Genomic DNA, 17,667 nt, shown 5'->3' with positions numbered 1-17,667 from the left:
GGGGCTGTTACACTTGGTATTAAGATGTGTTTTCGTCGATCGGATCACAAGTGGACGAGAGAGACACGTTTACACTTGGTATTTAAATCCGTCTCTTTTGTCCACTTTCGACCGCTTCTCTCCAGATTACTGAGGGGAACTTTAACATGCTTGTTAAATGAAACTGAAAGACGTGCAGATCAGTCGTGTTAGTTTTATCAATGAAAGGCTAAAAATAGCGCTGTACACTGTGTGTTCGTGCTAGAGGTCAGAAAAGATGTAAAACATTTATCTCAGTACCTCAGATTACATAAATGGGCGGAGAGACGGCATGTGACTGTTCAAACACATTAAACCAAATGCTCATTTACACTAACAAGTGTTATGCATAACCATGCTTAGCATTACATTCGCAAGTCATAAACATATTACATCAATTTACAATTAACTAAGAATAATTGCCAGCGTGAGTGTAGTCTAAAAGTGGGAAAGGCGGAGCTTGAATTTCAGGAATGTCCCTCATCGGCTAATGTATTTCAAAGATGGAGGCACAACATGGATTCAGCCAGTCGAGCGACTCGCCCGTATGTATTTTAAATAGCAGATTCTACACTTACAATAATACTTTGATTAGTTGGTGGTAGTTATTACACATGAATGAGCACATACTCTTGAAAGAACACATGGCTTTTTGCTAAGAAATAACTCAAAAAACTACACAGTGGAGCTTTAATTGAATGAGCCAAAACGGATGAATTTATGATTAAATCTTCTTTTCTTTAGGGTCAGAAAATACAAAATTGCACCCTGCTTCAATGGCCAACTTTTCTTCTTTTTGCCATTTTCTGGCTGACTGGCCACCAGGGGTGGAAAGAGTACTGACAAATCATACTTAAGTTCAAGTACTGTTAGTTCCCAAAAAATGTAGTGTGAGTACTGTGTAGTGTGAACAGTTTGTGAACCCTCAAAACAGTTTTCTCTGTCCCAAAATCCAAACATCGTCCGTTTCTCAAACAGAAGGCTGCATCCTCTGGAGGTCGCATATGCAGGCTGCATACTTCACCAAGCCTGGTTTATTTCAGTTAACTGGGCAATGCATTCGGAGGTCATACGCATATTACAACAATTTACTAATAATTAGGTATAATAGTAAACTTTATAGTTGATAATTTTCTGAAATAAGACAGTCTTTATGACGTATGCAGCCTGCAAATGCGAGGATGCAGCTCTCAGTTTGAGAAACGAGAAATCCTGGCCGTCATGAGCAACAGAACAGGTGTGGGAATGCTGTGAATAGGTATGATGATAAAATTTTCAAACCCCAAAGCTTTAAATTTGACTAGACAAAGCAGACATTTCCTTTTACAAAGATGGATTGCAAAAATCCATTGAGGATTGAGAAAGTTATGATAATTTTAATATTAGAAATGAAAAGGAAAATTTATATATAGATGCCAATGGAAGCTATTTATTCACATGTTTTTTCTTGTAACTTTCTCATTTCATCAGATATTTACAATGAAATTTTAACAGACAGTACAATTTTAATAGTTCTTTCAAATGAAATCATGAAAATTTACTGTTTTTATCAGTATGGACATCAGACCGAAAACAATTAAAAATAACTAATTAATAAGCGTTCTTTCATATTCATAAAAAATTCCCACAATACAAGCAAAGACAACTTTATGAATTCCTATTTATACACCATTAAAATGCAAATATACATTCATACTTATTTTTTCATAACAATAAACGATTGGTATGACAAATATACTGGAGTTGATAACAGGATATTGTACAACCAAGTCATCCAAGATGATATCTGCTGCTATCGCATAGATGGACACATCAGTGTCATGCACATCAAATTCATACCCCTCTCCACTCATGGCCCAACAGTCTATTACTTTTTTTTTATCATGGAAAGTTTGAGTTTTCCCATTAACAAATTAGCCTGCCGGCACCCAAATCCCACCCATAAAATATAAATGCCCCACCCCTCTACCACACAACAACTCCTTGATCAAGCTCATTTTTTTTTCTTTTGGGAGTTCTAGAAATGCTTCCTCGATCTTGTCTACACTTAATTCTTCAAAGTTTTTCTCTAACACTTTCCATTCTTGTTCACTTCTCTTCCTTTCTTTTGTGGCTTGACGTTCATTCAATTCCTCTTGTAGCTCTTCTTGCTTCTTCCTCCTCTTTCTTCTTTGTATGACCCCCAGCTTCACTGCTTTCCTGATGACTAGCTCTTGTTTTTCCTTGTCTAAACTGTCCAAATAGTCCACAGTGTTGTTTTGCCGTTCTCACATTTTACAGGACAAGTAGCAGATGGTGGCATTTGAAGTTTCTTCTTCAGTGCACTAAACATCCCATCAGCTCTTCACCATCCATGTTATGTGATCTTGCCGAGGCTGTCTCTTGTTTTACTTTCTCCGTCACTCTCCATATATCAACAAAGTATTGTTGATACTGTCTTTTAAGTACTTAAATTATTGCTCTCAGACAGCTTTCCATCATTTGTGTGAACATGACTGTGTCTTTTGGTGGTTGATGCAATTTCTCAAGGATTTTGTCTGAAGCATTCAACTGATTTCCAAAGAGGTCTGTTGTGCAAGTCAGGAATTCAGCAGGTGAGCGTAGTTGATCTTTCAGGTTCTGCACAGTGTCTTTGATCATTTCAATACATTTAATGTACTCAGTTTGGTCATCTGCACCAGTGTAGAATTTGGTCATCCAGGGTCCAGTCAGAAATGTACCAAGCAAACCCAGAACTTGCATTTCAACTTGTCCAGCTGTAGAGTTGAAGTCTTCAAGTATGCTAGCATGCAGGCCTCCACATGATGTTCCTCCACAGAGATATGACTTTAGTGTGACATGATGACTTGACAATATTCCACTTATATGGAAAAGATTGTGCAGTCTATTACCTCTGTAGCATGCGATGAGGCCGAGAGGGAGATTGTCGTGATCCAGAAAGACCTTAAAGCCACGAGGGTCACCCTTGCCATCCATGTACCTTATCTTATTTATTTGAACCACAATGTTGGCCCAAATGCAGTCTTCTCCTTAATTTTCCCAGTAATTCCCATTGATTTCTCAATCTCTTTCAGAGCACTCTTTGTCTTTGAAGTGATTGTTTCCAGAGGATGAAGGTTGCAATTCAGCTCATTCAGGGCCTTGTTCCAAGATGCACAGACTAAACAAATGGCTGCATGATTGGCAGCACAGCGGTCAGTGAGCGTGTTTGATATCTTGTTTTATGTGTTTTTTATTTGTTTTTCTGTTTTGTTATAATAAAGTTGTCATTGTTTTTCCAATCTGTCTGCGCTTGGGTTCGTTCTCAGTCACTCCTAGACAGTTACAGTCCCAGTCTGTCTGTCTGTCTGCCTGCATGTTTCTTTGTTTATTATCTATTTGGACTTCTTTTCTCATCATTCTCTTCACTCCCTCACCTGTACTGTGTTTGTGTTTGTCATCACCTCCCATCATTCATCATTATCTTGTCTATATATACTCTGTCTGTTCTCCACATTGTTGTCCGTTGTCAAATGTTACGTGTGTGTTTGGATTTACTGTTTATTGGTTTATAATTAAAGTTTATTTGTTGATTATATTCATCCGTCGTTGTTTCCTTCATCCTCCAACGCATCAAGTGACAATAAGATCAAATTGAAAATAAGTCATATAAACTTGCACCTGGCATGAACGCCCTGCTTCAATTGACAACGTTTCCAACTTTTTACAATTTTCAAATACTCAAAGACTCTCAAAGACTGTTTTCATAAATATGGGCGTTGCGGTGGATTTTTGCTTGACAATGTAAATGTGATTTTCACTTCTCACTCCCAGTCTCACTGTTTGATTGTTAAATCATCTGAACTGAAACAAACCAGTTTCACTTCTCATAAATGAAGGCATTAGTCAGTTATGAAGTTATTTGCATACCATTTTATAATTCTCATAAACATTGAATCGTTTCCTAATGGATTGTGCTGGACAATTCATAAAGTATGAAGTTTTGTTCTCGTCATTGGTATGAACACTGAACTCATTGAAGAAATGTTGTCATTGCAAACATCACCTGTTGGGTCATAATTATTCAAAGACCATCAGATCTGCTGTCGTGCTGTTTTCTACTGAATTACAAGAACAAAAGAAAAATAATTTGCTCTCTTATATTCTCATTTGATGTCAAGGAGTCTGTGTATGTTGTGCTCTTAACAGCTTCATTATTTAATGAGGGGTTTAAAGCAAATAAAGAATAAATGAGTTTGATATTAAACCTAAAATCTGATCATATGGTTAAATAATTTTAAACTCGTGCACTCCCAGTGGCATCAAAAGCAGTTTGGATGAATGATTATTAAAATTGTCTGCATTTATCATCATAAGTACTGATGAACTTTGTGTGTCTCCTCTGATCAGTGTTGTGTGTTATTGTGTTGTATGATCATCTGAAGCTGTCTTTGATCAGTGAGCACAGGAAAGCAGATGGCACAGGACAGGAAATGGGGGTTGTGACCGAGTAAATAAATTCCTACATTTTTAATCTTACACATGAAGTATAATCGCATTATTTCCAAAAATCCACTTATAATCACATTATGAGAGTTCAAGCAAATGTGGTCAATGATACTTACTGACGATACTCTATATGAGTGATTATCATCAATTAAAATATTGTGAATTAAACTGTAGTACAATAATAATAAAATTAATCCATGTTGAAGCTGTTTTAACACAGCAGAAATTGATAGATATACAATAAATGAATGAAACGATTTATAACTATAAAAATGATTGTTATTTTATACTTATTAATGTATAATTATCTATAATGTTGTTATTTAAATACTATAGTACAAATAAATCATCTGTAAGTATAATAAACTATCAGCATCATCATCATCTGCAGTATCTGTCAGGTGTATGAGTTCAGTCACTGTGCAGTCTGACTGAAAGAGGTTTTTGTATCACTCTTTATCACTGTGTCTACACTGCTGTGCTACTACAGTGATAACTCTGACAGTAATAATCTCCTGAATCTTCAGTCTGAACTCCACTGATGGTCAAAGTGAAATCTGTGTTTGATCCGCTGCCACTGAATCTTGATGGAGTTCCTGAGTGAAGTCTTGTTGCTCTATATATGAGGAGTTTAGGAGCTTCTCCAGGTTTCTGTAAGTACCAGTGTAAGTAATTACTATTATACACTGCACTGCTGACTTTACAGTTTATTTGAACTTGTTGTCCTGGTTGAACTGTTATTGATGGACTCTGAGTAAGAGTGTACTGTCCTCTACACACTGAAAGAAACAACAAAAAATGAAATATAAGACAACACTGAAACAAATCAATATTTCACTCTTCAATGAATTAATGATGATGATAAAAATGTTACAACACAAACCTTGAGTAAAGACTGTGAGTGTCCAGATGAAGATGATGATGAAAGTCATTGTTGTTCTTTTGGTTTGTGTGATGATGAAGATTCTGTTCTGTTCTGATCTCAGTCATGAAGTGTTAAACTCACAGCACTATAAACACTCACACATCACTGAAGCATGACAACACAATGCAAACTCACTCTCACTTCATTTACATCATTTACCTGAACAGACTTTTTCTTTTGAACATAGTCAGTGACCTCTTCCTACAGTGAGTATTAAACATGCATTTTAATTCAAACAGTATTTACAAGAAAACTTTGCAGGAAAATATGCACACAGTCCACAGACTCTACACACTGTACAACATATCTTATTCCACATTTTAAACAATGTGATTCGTTTAAATATGTCAGCTGAAACACAATTTTAATACAAATGTTATAATTTAAATTTGAATAACTTAATTAAAGAGGCATTACAAATTAAACTTTGAATAAAAATCTTTGTCAATATATGCTGTTCATTCCATGCTGATTTTAGATGATCTGTCCTGTGTGTGTCTGAGATGTTTGTTTTCAGAGACACAAGCATTCAACTAATGCCACACTTTCAGATCTCACACATCTCTACTGAACTCCTCTATCACAGATCAAACATTTGTAGATTAAAAACAATCAGTCCTATCTCATGCCTACTGAAGATCATACAGGTTATCATAGATGAGTGTTTGGGTAACATCAACAATCACTGGGTTTCAGTATTACTGTTAATGTCACAGATATTTGGATACAGAATCAAATCCTGGATATCCATTCTCTTATCTACATTCACTTATGTAATGTTTTCTTCTGACGTCTGATGTTTGTCCACGAGCTCCACCTTGTGGTTCCAATACAATAACACACAAAATTATTTTCATTGCTCTTCAGTTAAGCAGATCTTTCAAATAACACCTGACTAAAACTGTTTATTTTCATATCTACTGACATCTACTCTTCATCTGTTAAAAATACTTTGCAATTTAACTTTTTTATTTATCACACTCATCTAGTAGAAAATTTGTATATAACATGTGCAATACTGTATGCGTGTTGCATAACTATTATAACCTGTTAAATGGAAGAAAGCATCCAAGTGCAGAGAATTTATAAAAAAGCGTCTCTTTTATCATAAACCCAATTCGAAATATCTGCTGTAGGCTTGTAATTTGACATCAAGCGTAATGCACATATTACATGATGCAGCGAACACATATTTTGAACTGATGAGCCACACAGCTGACGGGTTACATTCATGTTGTGAGGAGCTTCGCATCATGCGCCATCAAAAACAGAAGTCACTGGCCTCTTCTGGTTTTCAGCCAATTCTTAAAGACGGCTACAGAATCATCAGATCTTGTTGCAACTGGCAGATCATTACACAGATATGGAACAGAGAGAATGTACGTGATATAGCAATGCTGACATCGTGTGCACGCGCGTCGAATTTCTGAGGCATAAATTCTGTTTCCGCCTGGATGCATGTAGAGGTAGCTGCAGGCTGGAGCAATGGGCGTGCCATAAGGTCGGAAAGAAATGGGGCGTGCCGTAAGGTCTTTTCAATTGGACGGGAAAAGCTTCCTGATCCGCATAAAAGCGAGCCATAAACTTCATCACTATACAAAATACATTTCTTTCACTGTAAAAATAACAATAATGATATTGAGAATACATTCAAAAGTACATTACCTTCGAAACCTTCTGTATGGCGCGGGTTACATGACGTCATCACCACCATAAAAGGTAGATGGACCAAAATAAATATCTTTTATCTTGGTCCTGAAACATTGTACTTTAAGTCTATGGTGGAGAGGATATTTAAATAAACCGCAGAAATTTGGTAGTCACGTATCTATTAATAGACTTCTGTCAGAACGTCCACTGCAGGAATCGTTCTAAAAATCATGGTTACCATGGGTCTGATGCACATTCCAACTAAAGTTTGATGCCCATTCCGACTAAAACAGTAAATGTTTATAATTTATTTTGAAAGTACTAACAAAATTCTACCTTCTGTTAAAATTTCATGCATATATCTGATAAAATCAGAAAGTTACAAGCAAAAACATGCAGCATTTCGGTCACACATTCCATAGACATCCATATGTAACTTTTTCCTCTGATTTCTAATATTAAAAATATCATAACTTTCTCAACACTCAACATATTACAATCCTGGTATCTTTGTAAATGGGAATGTCTGCTCTGTCTAGTCATGTGATACATTTTGCGTTTTGGGGTTTTTGAAAATTTTGTCATCATACCTGATAGTGATTTTTTCCCACTTTTTGGGATGGCACCACAAGACGTCACTTGTTGGCAGAGCGCAGGGATTTAGATGATATATAAGTCTGTATAAGCAACTGAAGGTAAGGGGGTGCTGTCTAGAGTAAGTAGGGGGAGGCTGCAGACCTGGAGCCGGTAGATCTACGCCCCTGACAGTTTTGTGCCCCTGTTGTTCCTCATGCGTCCAGTAGGGGGAGGCTGTATTACATGAGCCTAGTCATATATCAGAACAGGAGACCGTATGATATAGCAGCAGACCTTGAAGCGATACGAATTGAGGTATGTTAAATAATCTGCTAAAGTTATTGTTGTTGATTGTATTGTAATGATGCAACATTTATTATTTATAAACGATTGATGCAATATCAATTCAAAATTTGTTTCTTTGCATCTCAGTTTGACGTTTCATTCTTTGTTCCTTCCTTGTCAGTAGAAATAATTGATCAAACTGAGGTATTACAGGTCACTAAATTATTAATACATTATACATTACTTGTATGTAATTTTTAATTATACATTATATTATCAATGCAGCCTGTTTATTGTCCACAACAAGAGGTGTCCTATTGGGGGCCAACAAAGTCGATTTTTTTCTTTTTAAAAAGGCATGGGAAAAGGTTTGCCCACTGAGGAGGCAAGATGCCTGACCGAAGGGACATTACGACCTCTTTACATGAGTTTTCCAGGATTAACACATGACTTGCCACAACATGTTGTTGCAGAGAGGAACTGAATGTTGTCCAACCAGGCTCTGGTGGACTTCATTGTGGCAAGAGGAACCGATAACCACATTCAGGTACATGCATCAAGAATGCATTCTTTAACTGCATTCTAAACCAAAAGCTTATCTAGAAAATAAACAACTTACACATACATGGAAATGTTTTTAATGTAATTTTCAATTTTCTCTGCACAATCCATCATCAATGGACAAAAGAAATCAAAGTGGCGTGACACTTTTTCCAATCAAGAAAGTGCCTGCGCCATTGTTCATTGAAGATAAGGAGCAAATTGATGTTATCTACACTCACCTGACTTCAATTCTGGACAGCACACCCACACACACCCACAGTGACCAGATCAGATTCATTATGGATGTCCTTTTTCCAGAGGTGTGTTAGTTGTGCTCTGCATGGTGTCATTCACATTGTTTTTAAAGCGATAGTTCACCCAAAAATGAAAATTCTGTCATCATTTACTCACTCATGTTGTTACAAACTCGTCTTTGTTCTAATGAACACAATTGAAGATATTTTGAGAAATGTTTGTAACCAAACAGTTTGTGGACCCCATTTATTTCCATAGTAGGAAAAAAGAATAGGGGTTCACAAACGGTTTTGTAACAAATTGTGCTTCATAAAATGCTATGTAGGACATGTTTTGTTAGCTGTATGATGACCAATAGGCTTTATGCCCAGCTGCACTAATTCCTGAACTTCAGCCAGCTCCTTGTTTCCTGTCTGCCATTATTGGACAAACTGATTAATCCAGGTGTGTCTGATTATTGTTGTGACTACTGAGGTCGGTCACGCCTGGATTAATCAGTTTGTCCAATAATGGCAGACAGGAAACAAGGAGCTGGCTGAAGTTCAGGAAGTAGTGCAGCGGGGCATAAAGCCTATTGTGGATTGTACAGCAGATATTTCATTTAGGATCCATATGATTACACAGTACTGTATGTCTAATGGCCTAAATATGGTTAATATCTAAATGTAACTTAATATAAATTCACAACATCATATATCAGTCAGTCTCTTGTATATAAAAACAGTTTATAAATAAATATAAATAGTTAAGTGTGACGTCATCATGCGCCGCTTCCGGGTCCAATCGATTTTAAATGCCATAGGACATAACAGGAAAACACGCTACTATTTAAACCCATGATCCTTATTTTTATCTCCAATAATAAAAACCAAGAGGACCACACCTGGACTCAGGGGCGTAGGCAGAAATTGTATTTTGGGCGGGCCGGGGCAAAAGTGAGTGGGCCTATAGTTTATATTAGAATAAAATGACTTGAATAATAATTAAACCTTAGAGTAGAAAAAAAGAATAGACAAACTGCAAAGCAGTGACACCTTTACTTTGCAATTTTCGGCAAAGGAAATAATAAAACACTGTCTAAACATGTTCAACCAACACAGAGCTCAATAAAGGCTGAACAAACCAGGCCAGCATAGACAATAAACTGTCTTATTCAGGCTAATCAGCAGTGCAAAAACAGTTCACCTGAAATAAAGTAGGCTAAACGTAACAGAAAATTGAAAAAATGAAAACTCTCAGCAGAGCACGGTTTGAAATAAATAAACTCATTTAAATTAAACAATGTAAGTTAACCTTAGGCGTACATCTATACACAACACACATTATTAGATCACTTCAGGAGCAAAAATAAGGAAACGAGTTAAACAACAGGCCTACCTTTGTTGTTTTCATTCTACAAAACAAGATGCAAGCGCCTGCGTTTAATGTTGAAAACAGAAATGATCTCATTATATTCCAAAGAGTCACAGAGTTTTTTCTCAAAAAACAAAAGGCACAGGTTTTTGAGGCGAGTAATCGAGTCATGGATTCAAATTTGGTTGTGAGGGTGGTTTATCAATTGCCGTTAGATCGGGCTGTGTCAGGCTGACCGGGAGAGAGCACTGGAACTGACGCCAGGGAGCAAGCGGCAACCGGCACCACCAGCGCCTGACTAGCCTTCTTGTGGGTTAATGAGTCTGAAGAACTGCGCTGGTAGGACTCGGCAGATAGAGGCAGTGGCGTATCTTCTTCCTCAACACTTGCGTTTTTAAATAACACATTAAAGAAACTTTAGCCATTATTGTGGCAATGTTAATAATATTAGCTAAAAAACGCAGTTAGCAAAGTTAGCTGGCTGGCTGCCTAAGCCTGCCGCTTCCCACAGAGTCTACCTGTCAGAAGAACCCCTAGCAACCAAGCAACCAATTACGTTCCGGCGGCTTGCTACAACTTGCTTCAACAATTCCATTTTATTTAGAAAGCAAATTAAACACACACCAGTCAAAGATAAATCAGGTTTATATTAATATATTTTCTTAAATACATTTGAATAATAAAAATAAACTAAAAGTGTATTTTGATGAAACTTGCCTGGGCGGGCCAGGGAGTTAAGTGGGCGGGCCAGTGCCGCCCTGGCCCATTACTGGCTACGCCCCTGCCTGGACTATATGGATTTTTTTACTGTGTGTAGTTTCGTTGTGTGCAGACTGCGGTGTACACTGTAAGTTTATACAATTTTCACTTAAATGTGTAATATTAATAAATAGTGCTCATAAACGGTTGTTTAAATAGACTAGTATCCTAGTTGTATTTCCCTCTCACCCTACTTGACACATGAGGAACAACAGGGGCGTAAAACTGTCAGGGGCGTAGATCTACCGGCTCCAGGTCTGCAGCCTCCACATATAGTCTGCTTTTGTCAACGAAAATGTACTAAATATCGTTGTCACGTGACGAAAACTATGTTTGGTGTATGACCAAATATGTTGACAAATTTTATCCGACTTATTTGAAAATGTGAACTCGTGAAGTAATGTTTTAGTATGATTCAATGCAAGCCTTTGTATATAAGGCCACAGGTCCTCTTTGTCACGTGCTGTTGACATGGTGAATCGTAATATCGGTGCTCTATTGATGATGGCTTTTCATAGTGGTTGTGTACGCACTTAACTCAGATTCAACCTACTTAGAATCGACTTAAACTAACTAATTTCAGTTTTCCATCTCATAGTAATCAACTCAGAGTTCAAGTTTTAACTCAGAGTTGGTTGAACCATATGTTACACTGTACCTTATCGCAGTGGTTTTCAAACTGGGGGCCGCGATCGGAGGCCCCAGTTTTATAACATTTTATAAAATATATTAATTTATCATGTGTAATTAAATTCTGTGTAATTAAAACCTTAAAAATAAGGCTACTAACCAACAGCACTACTTTGTATAATTTAATGTTTTGTTTGATTATAATGTTAAGTTGGAGAACATTTTGTGTCATAAATTTTCTTTAGGGGGCTGTGAATGAATGCAGCGTACACGGTGAAAAATGAAATGAAAAAGTCTGTTCCGGTAAATTATGTAAATTAAGTGAGAGTGAGTTTGCATTGTGTTGTCGTGCTTCATAATTGCCTTAGAAATGTTTATTTAATGTTTTAAATGTAAAATAATAGAAAATCGGATATTTTAATGACATCTACTTTATATGCACTAGGTTTATTAAAAGAATGCACATCACTCATTTAAATTAAAAATCACTCCGCAAGCACAGCTGTATGTAATTGCTATAAACTATTCTAAAATAAATGGTTAAAAGTTGTCTAATCACAACAGTTAATAATAGATTAAAACTATAATTCAGTTTAAGCTAAAAAAAAAAGTAGGCAGGTCTGTGCTTTTACTGTGACGCGTCACAAAGTACCGCCTTCATTTATGCATGTTTCCACTAGGTCCTGTAGGCAACTTGAAAGTCTTGTTTCAGCGCTCTAATGTTTTCACGGTTTGTTTTGCAGATTGAAATCATGTCAGGAAGAGGCAAAGGTGGTAAAGGACTCGGTAAAGGAGGCGCGAAGCGGCATCGCAAAGTTTTGCGTGATAACATCCAGGGAATCACCAAACCCGCCATTCGTCGTCTCGCTCGTCGTGGTGGTGTTAAGCGTATTTCTGGTCTGATCTATGAGGAAACTCGCGGTGTGTTGAAGGTGTTTTTGGAGAACGTTATTCGTGACGCCGTCACCTACACTGAACACGCCAAGAGAAAGACCGTCACCGCCATGGATGTCGTTTATGCTCTGAAGCGTCAGGGTCGCACTCTGTACGGTTTCGGAGGTTAAACGCTTAAACTCCACACAAACCCAAACGGCTCTTTTTAGAGCCACCCACATTATCACATAAAGAGTTCACATCTGATCGGTATTTTTCTTTCTGTACTGGTTAATTGCCTGTGTATTTATGTGCTCATGCTTATTGTATTTCAAGGAATCACAGCCACGTTACATGCAAACGTTCAATATACGCCGTTGCATACACATTTGAAAGTTTTCCTAAAATACAAATATGTATAAGCCTAAAACGAAAGTGTTCTCAAAAACTGTGCCCTAAAGTTGCGGATTCCTAATAATTTTCGCACACATTATGAATGTAATTTGATCATAACGACTTATCATGCCTAGTCTGTCCCAGTTGTGCTCAGTCTTTGTTTACAATCACAGATACAAATCATTTATCAAGAAACACTCTTGTGTAGAGTCTAATCTTAGAATGTGTTAGCAAGTTATTAGTTGCCTTTATACGCATACGTAAGAGATATCGCTTGTAATAATTAAATAAACACTTTCGTGCAAAATGAAAAACGAACAGTGCCTTCGTTTATATTTAAAGTATTTTGCGCTTTCTATTTCCAACAAACAATTATACTTAAAAAACTGTATTTAAAAAAAATGAGCGGGAAAGTAAAACCACACATAAACGCACAAAGGATATTCACTTCAAATGAGGCCATGGGTGGGGTTACAGTTTTAGAGACTGTGATTGGCTCGCAAAGATTACAGCCATTCCAATGAAATCCATTCGTGTTGCTTGTCCAATTAAGACATCCAAACAGACTTTAAGTCTGCGGTCTTTGAAAATTAGCATGAACAGTAAATAAATAGTCATTCACAAAAGTGACGTGGTTCAGTCTTTGGTTTCGTTTCTGAAGTGATCATGCCTGAGCCAGCGAAGTCTGCACCTAAGAAGGGGTCCAAGAAGGCCGTTACTAAAGCCGCAGGAAAGGGCGGCAAGAAGCGCAAGAGGTCCAGGAAGGAGAGCTATGCTATCTACGTCTACAAGGTCCTAAAGCAGGTTCATCCTGACACCGGGATTTCCTCTAAGGCCATGGGCATCATGAACTCTTTCGTCAATGATATTTTCGAGCGTATCGCCGGTGAGTCCTCTCGTCTCGCTCACTACAACAAGCGCTCCACCATCACATCGAGAGAGATCCAGACCGCCGTGCGTCTACTGCTGCCCGGTGAACTCGCCAAACACGCCGTGTCTGAGGGAACAAAGGCCGTCACCAAGTACACCAGCTCCAAATAAATCTGTTGAAGCTTTCAACACCACAAAGACTCTTTTAAGAGCCACCCACTTTATCGGTTAAAGAGCTTTCTATTTTTCACGCATTATAATTAAGCCCTTTTTGTGTGTATGATGTGCTAGTTATTTTAGCTTTACAATATCTGGCAGTAACTTCAGAGCAGTACTACATAAAACAAACCTTAATTTTCATTGTTAATGTTGCTTTCATTACATGGTTCAGGAGTCCTCCATTGCATTGATTACCGTAAACCCACAATGTAAACCCACTGTAAATTCTGATTTAAAATAAATGTTTGCCTTATATTATTTATTTAAAATTAACGTCTTTTTTTTAACACTATTTATGAAAACATTTTGACAACAGGAATTTATACTATTGCATGTAAGGCTACATATTTTACATTTATTATAAATATTTTGAGATGACATGTTATAAATGGAGTTTATCCACTTAACTATTGAATTAGTAATATTTAGTTGCATAACCGTTGTTGATAACTGCTGCACATCTGTGTCAAATCGAGTCAATCAACTTCTGGCCTTGAAATTTCAGCACATGATCCACAGTTCCTGTCAATTTTTAGGGTTTGCTTCAGAAACTGCATTTTTAATGTCACCCCACACATTTTCAACGGGGTAGTGTTGTAAAACTTTTTAGCAAAGACCAGTAGACTTGGATTTCATCGAGCAGCAGTCTTTATTGGAGAAAGCGATCTTCAAATCCGAGCATAGAGCTCAGGAGCTGCAGTCACCAAGTCTGACTTACAATAGCCCTACATTGCATTTTATACAAAGCATTGAAGCAAAGAAGTAATCCTGCCACCCCAATCGTGAAGTTTCACTAACCCTTAATCCCATCAACATTACACTGTCTCACTCAGACCATTTAATTATCATAGAAATGGGTTCACACCTTAGGCTTGTTATTCACCTTTGACTCAGAGCCTTTGTCAGCAAATGACCTTCAACTCAAACAATGGAACAAAAGGTAACAGGGCCACAGTTACCTGGATAATATCTTTCATATTAAGATGAGACAGGAACTTGCCATTAAGTATTCTGATGTATTTAAATTGATCAATGTTCCATTATGTACGATAAATAGGCCCAACACTGTAGTATGAAAAACATCACAATACCATGATTTTTGTATTTACAGTGTACTGTGGTTTAAATTCAGTACCCAGGGGTCACATGAGGTTCTGTCAATAACCAATAGACCCCATCAGAGCAATTTTACTCTCATCAGACCAAAAATGTTACCCAATGTTTCTTCGGGCCAGTTGATGTGATTCTGCTCATGTCTTTTTTTAACACTGGTGCTTTATGGGGGCTTTTTGCAAACAGCTTCGCTTCAATCAGACGTCTTCTGACTGTCACAGATCATTTTGTGCTTTGAGTTTTGGTTGCCATTATAAAGTTTTTGAGATAATTTTAGCTGAGATTCTTAAACTTTGCTGCATTTTTTTATACTTTTCCCTTCTCAAATAAACTTGTTTTAATCAAATTGTGTTGTTCCTCAATGATGGAACAGTCCAGTTTACTTAGAAATTCAGCGGCAGATATATTTTATAACAAACATCCACTCTTTAGTCACATAGGTCCTTTTTTCTTCACACTGCTATTATTTTGATCACACCACTTTCAATAAATAAGTCTATAACTCATAATGGCCATATAAAAAGTAGAGTGATTATCATTACCATAATGTATAATTGCTATTTTTTATAATATGTAACAAAGTGGACTTGGTTGTAAGAGGACTGATCAAAATAACTGATTTATATGCTTTATATGGTATTCAAATCTTATAGCTTTTTTCAAAGAGGTATTTATGAGGATAATGTTATAATCTGTTACAGACAATTCAGACATACTGTATGTCAATGCTGATTATATTGATTCTTTACACTGGATGAAAGATATCCAACAGGTTTTTAATAGTTGAATAGTTAGTAGTAATACTGTAATAGAATAGTTTAATAGTTAACCCTAACACTGATTGATCTTTAAATGAGTTTATAAGGAAGATAGAAAAACTGCACACAGTATGACAGATCATACAATGAAGGTTTACGTCTTTGAAAAACTGTACTTCATAAAGTTTTTGTGCATGCACGTCAGCATTTTACCACTATGTTATTGTTTGAATGCTTTTAAGACATTTTAATACATCTTCCTTCACACGTTCACTTTTCAATCAGCAACAAAAGCAAAAAAAAAAAAAAAACTATTTTAAATTTGTTTTAACTACAAATCAGAGATAAAATTACAAATGAACAGGAAGCCTCTGGATGATGCGTGTGCTTCAAGGTGGCCAGAATAACTACTATATATAACAATTCACAAGTCCTTTAATGTTATTCATGTAATGAAAATAATTTTCCAAGTGTCTGCTACAAATACAAAAGACGCTTATAACCTTTAATTAAATGTAAAATACAAAAATCACATTAGAAACAAATGCAACTTTATCCGGTGGCTGGGGTTGGTCGTGGATTTGATCTAAAGTTGGCAAAATATATTTTGAATCGTGGCGTATTTTAGTTTTAAGACATAGCGCTGGACCTCTGCTCTGTGTTTATGTTGTTTATATCGCGCCTTTGTATTTTACATCTCCTGTTTTTGTTGTAAACGTTAGAGAAGAAAACACACGCGTTAGCGGCTCGTGTAGGTACACAGACACGCAGCTGTCCCGGTTGAGTCTATATGGTTCTCATGTGCTGTATAAAAGCGCCGCGCGCTTTGCTGCTCGCATTACTGATCTCTTGTTGATTGTGTGATAGTACAGATACTCTCAGAGAAAATGGCAGAAACCGCCCCAGCTGTTGCCGCCGCGCCGGCCAAAGCGCCCAAGAAGAAATCCGCCGCAAAGGCCAAGAAAACCGGACCAAGTGTGGGTGACCTTATCGTCAAAGCCGTTTCGGCTTCCAAGGAGAGGAGCGGCGTCTCTCTCGCTGCCCTGAAGAAAGCGCTCGCCGCCGGTGGCTACGACGTGGAGAAGAACAACTCCCGCGTCAAGATCGCCATCAAGAACCTGGTCACTAAAGGCACTCTGGTCCAGACCAAAGGGACCGGCGCTTCCGGCTCTTTCAAACTCAACAAAAAGCAAGCAGAGACCAAGGCAAAACCAGCGAAGAAAGCCGCTCCTAAAGCAAAGAAGCCCGCAGCCAAGAAACCCGCCGCTGCCAAGAAGCCCAAGACTGCAGCGACAAAGAAGACCGCCGCTAAGAAATCTCCTAAGAAAGCAGCGAAGAAACCAGCCGCCACCGCCGCTAAAAAGGCAACAAAGAGCCCCAAGAAAGCAAAGAAGCCAGCGGCTCCTAAGAAAGCAGCGAAGAGCCCCAAAAAGGCTGCTAAACCCAAGACGACAAAGCCCAAAGCAGCTAAGCCTAAAAAGGCAGCGCCTAAGAAGAAATAGATTTTCAGTAAAAATTTTATTTCCACTAAAAAGGCTCTTTTAAGAGCCATCCACCAGCCCTTTAAAGAGCAATGTTTCAATATCTGTCGTTTTCTGGCTGTTAATTTCGAGAACTTCTGATTTGATAAAAATATACTTCATAAAATAGTACTTCTAATAAGAAGTCTCTGAAAGTTTTACTTAGTGCCACGCAGATTTTGGAGCATCTCTGCCATATAAGAAAGCTCTAGATTTTTAGTGTTACTTTAGTATTAAAGCGCTTTGTATTTATGAAGTGCAGTAGAGTATAAAGCTGTAAGTAAAAGGTATTGCAGCATATAAACATATTAACTCTGATACAGTACAGATACTTGTATTTTGTAAAAACAAACAGATATACACATATAAGTGTATACATTATAACTGTAAGTTGGATTAAAGCATCTGCCAAAAGTATAAATATGAAAACAAGGAC

General features: G+C 37.3%; 3 protein-coding genes and 1 gene segment (V, D, J or C); 3 read left to right on the top strand and 1 right to left on the bottom strand.

The window, feature by feature from the left end:
• Positions 1–4,974: 4,974 nt before the first annotated feature.
• On the bottom strand, positions 4,975–5,438 carry LOC129433693 (Ig kappa chain V-III region PC 3741/TEPC 111-like). The segment is given in 2 exon segments: positions 4,975–5,285; positions 5,390–5,438. Coding segments are annotated over 2 exon segments (360 nt in total).
• A 2,988-nt stretch (positions 5,439–8,426) lies between these two features.
• On the top strand, positions 8,427–12,546 carry LOC129433496 (histone H4-like). The gene is made up of 2 exons (XM_073869112.1): positions 8,427–8,489; positions 12,226–12,546. The coding sequence occupies exons 1-2, from the start codon at positions 8,427–8,429 to the stop codon at positions 12,544–12,546; spliced, it is 384 nt and encodes a 127-aa protein (XP_073725213.1).
• Positions 12,547–13,396: 850 nt separating this feature from the next.
• On the top strand, positions 13,397–14,037 carry LOC141364160 (histone H2B-like). The gene has a single exon (XM_073868262.1). It carries the CDS (start codon positions 13,418–13,420, stop codon positions 13,790–13,792), a length of 375 nt encoding a protein of 124 aa, XP_073724363.1. The 5' UTR covers positions 13,397–13,417; the 3' UTR covers positions 13,793–14,037.
• A 2,526-nt stretch (positions 14,038–16,563) lies between these two features.
• On the top strand, positions 16,564–17,213 carry LOC129433664 (histone H1-like). The gene has a single exon (XM_055192331.2). It carries the CDS (start codon positions 16,599–16,601, stop codon positions 17,211–17,213), a length of 615 nt encoding a protein of 204 aa, XP_055048306.2. The 5' UTR covers positions 16,564–16,598.
• Positions 17,214–17,667: the final 454 nt, after the last annotated feature.

The sequence above is a fragment of the Misgurnus anguillicaudatus genome, chromosome 6 (genome assembly GCF_027580225.2).
Source record: "Misgurnus anguillicaudatus chromosome 6, ASM2758022v2, whole genome shotgun sequence".
Lineage (NCBI taxonomy): Eukaryota > Metazoa > Chordata > Actinopteri > Cypriniformes > Cobitidae > Misgurnus > Misgurnus anguillicaudatus.
Note: the sequence above shows the minus strand (reverse complement) of the source record. Positions and strands in the feature narration are given on the sequence as shown.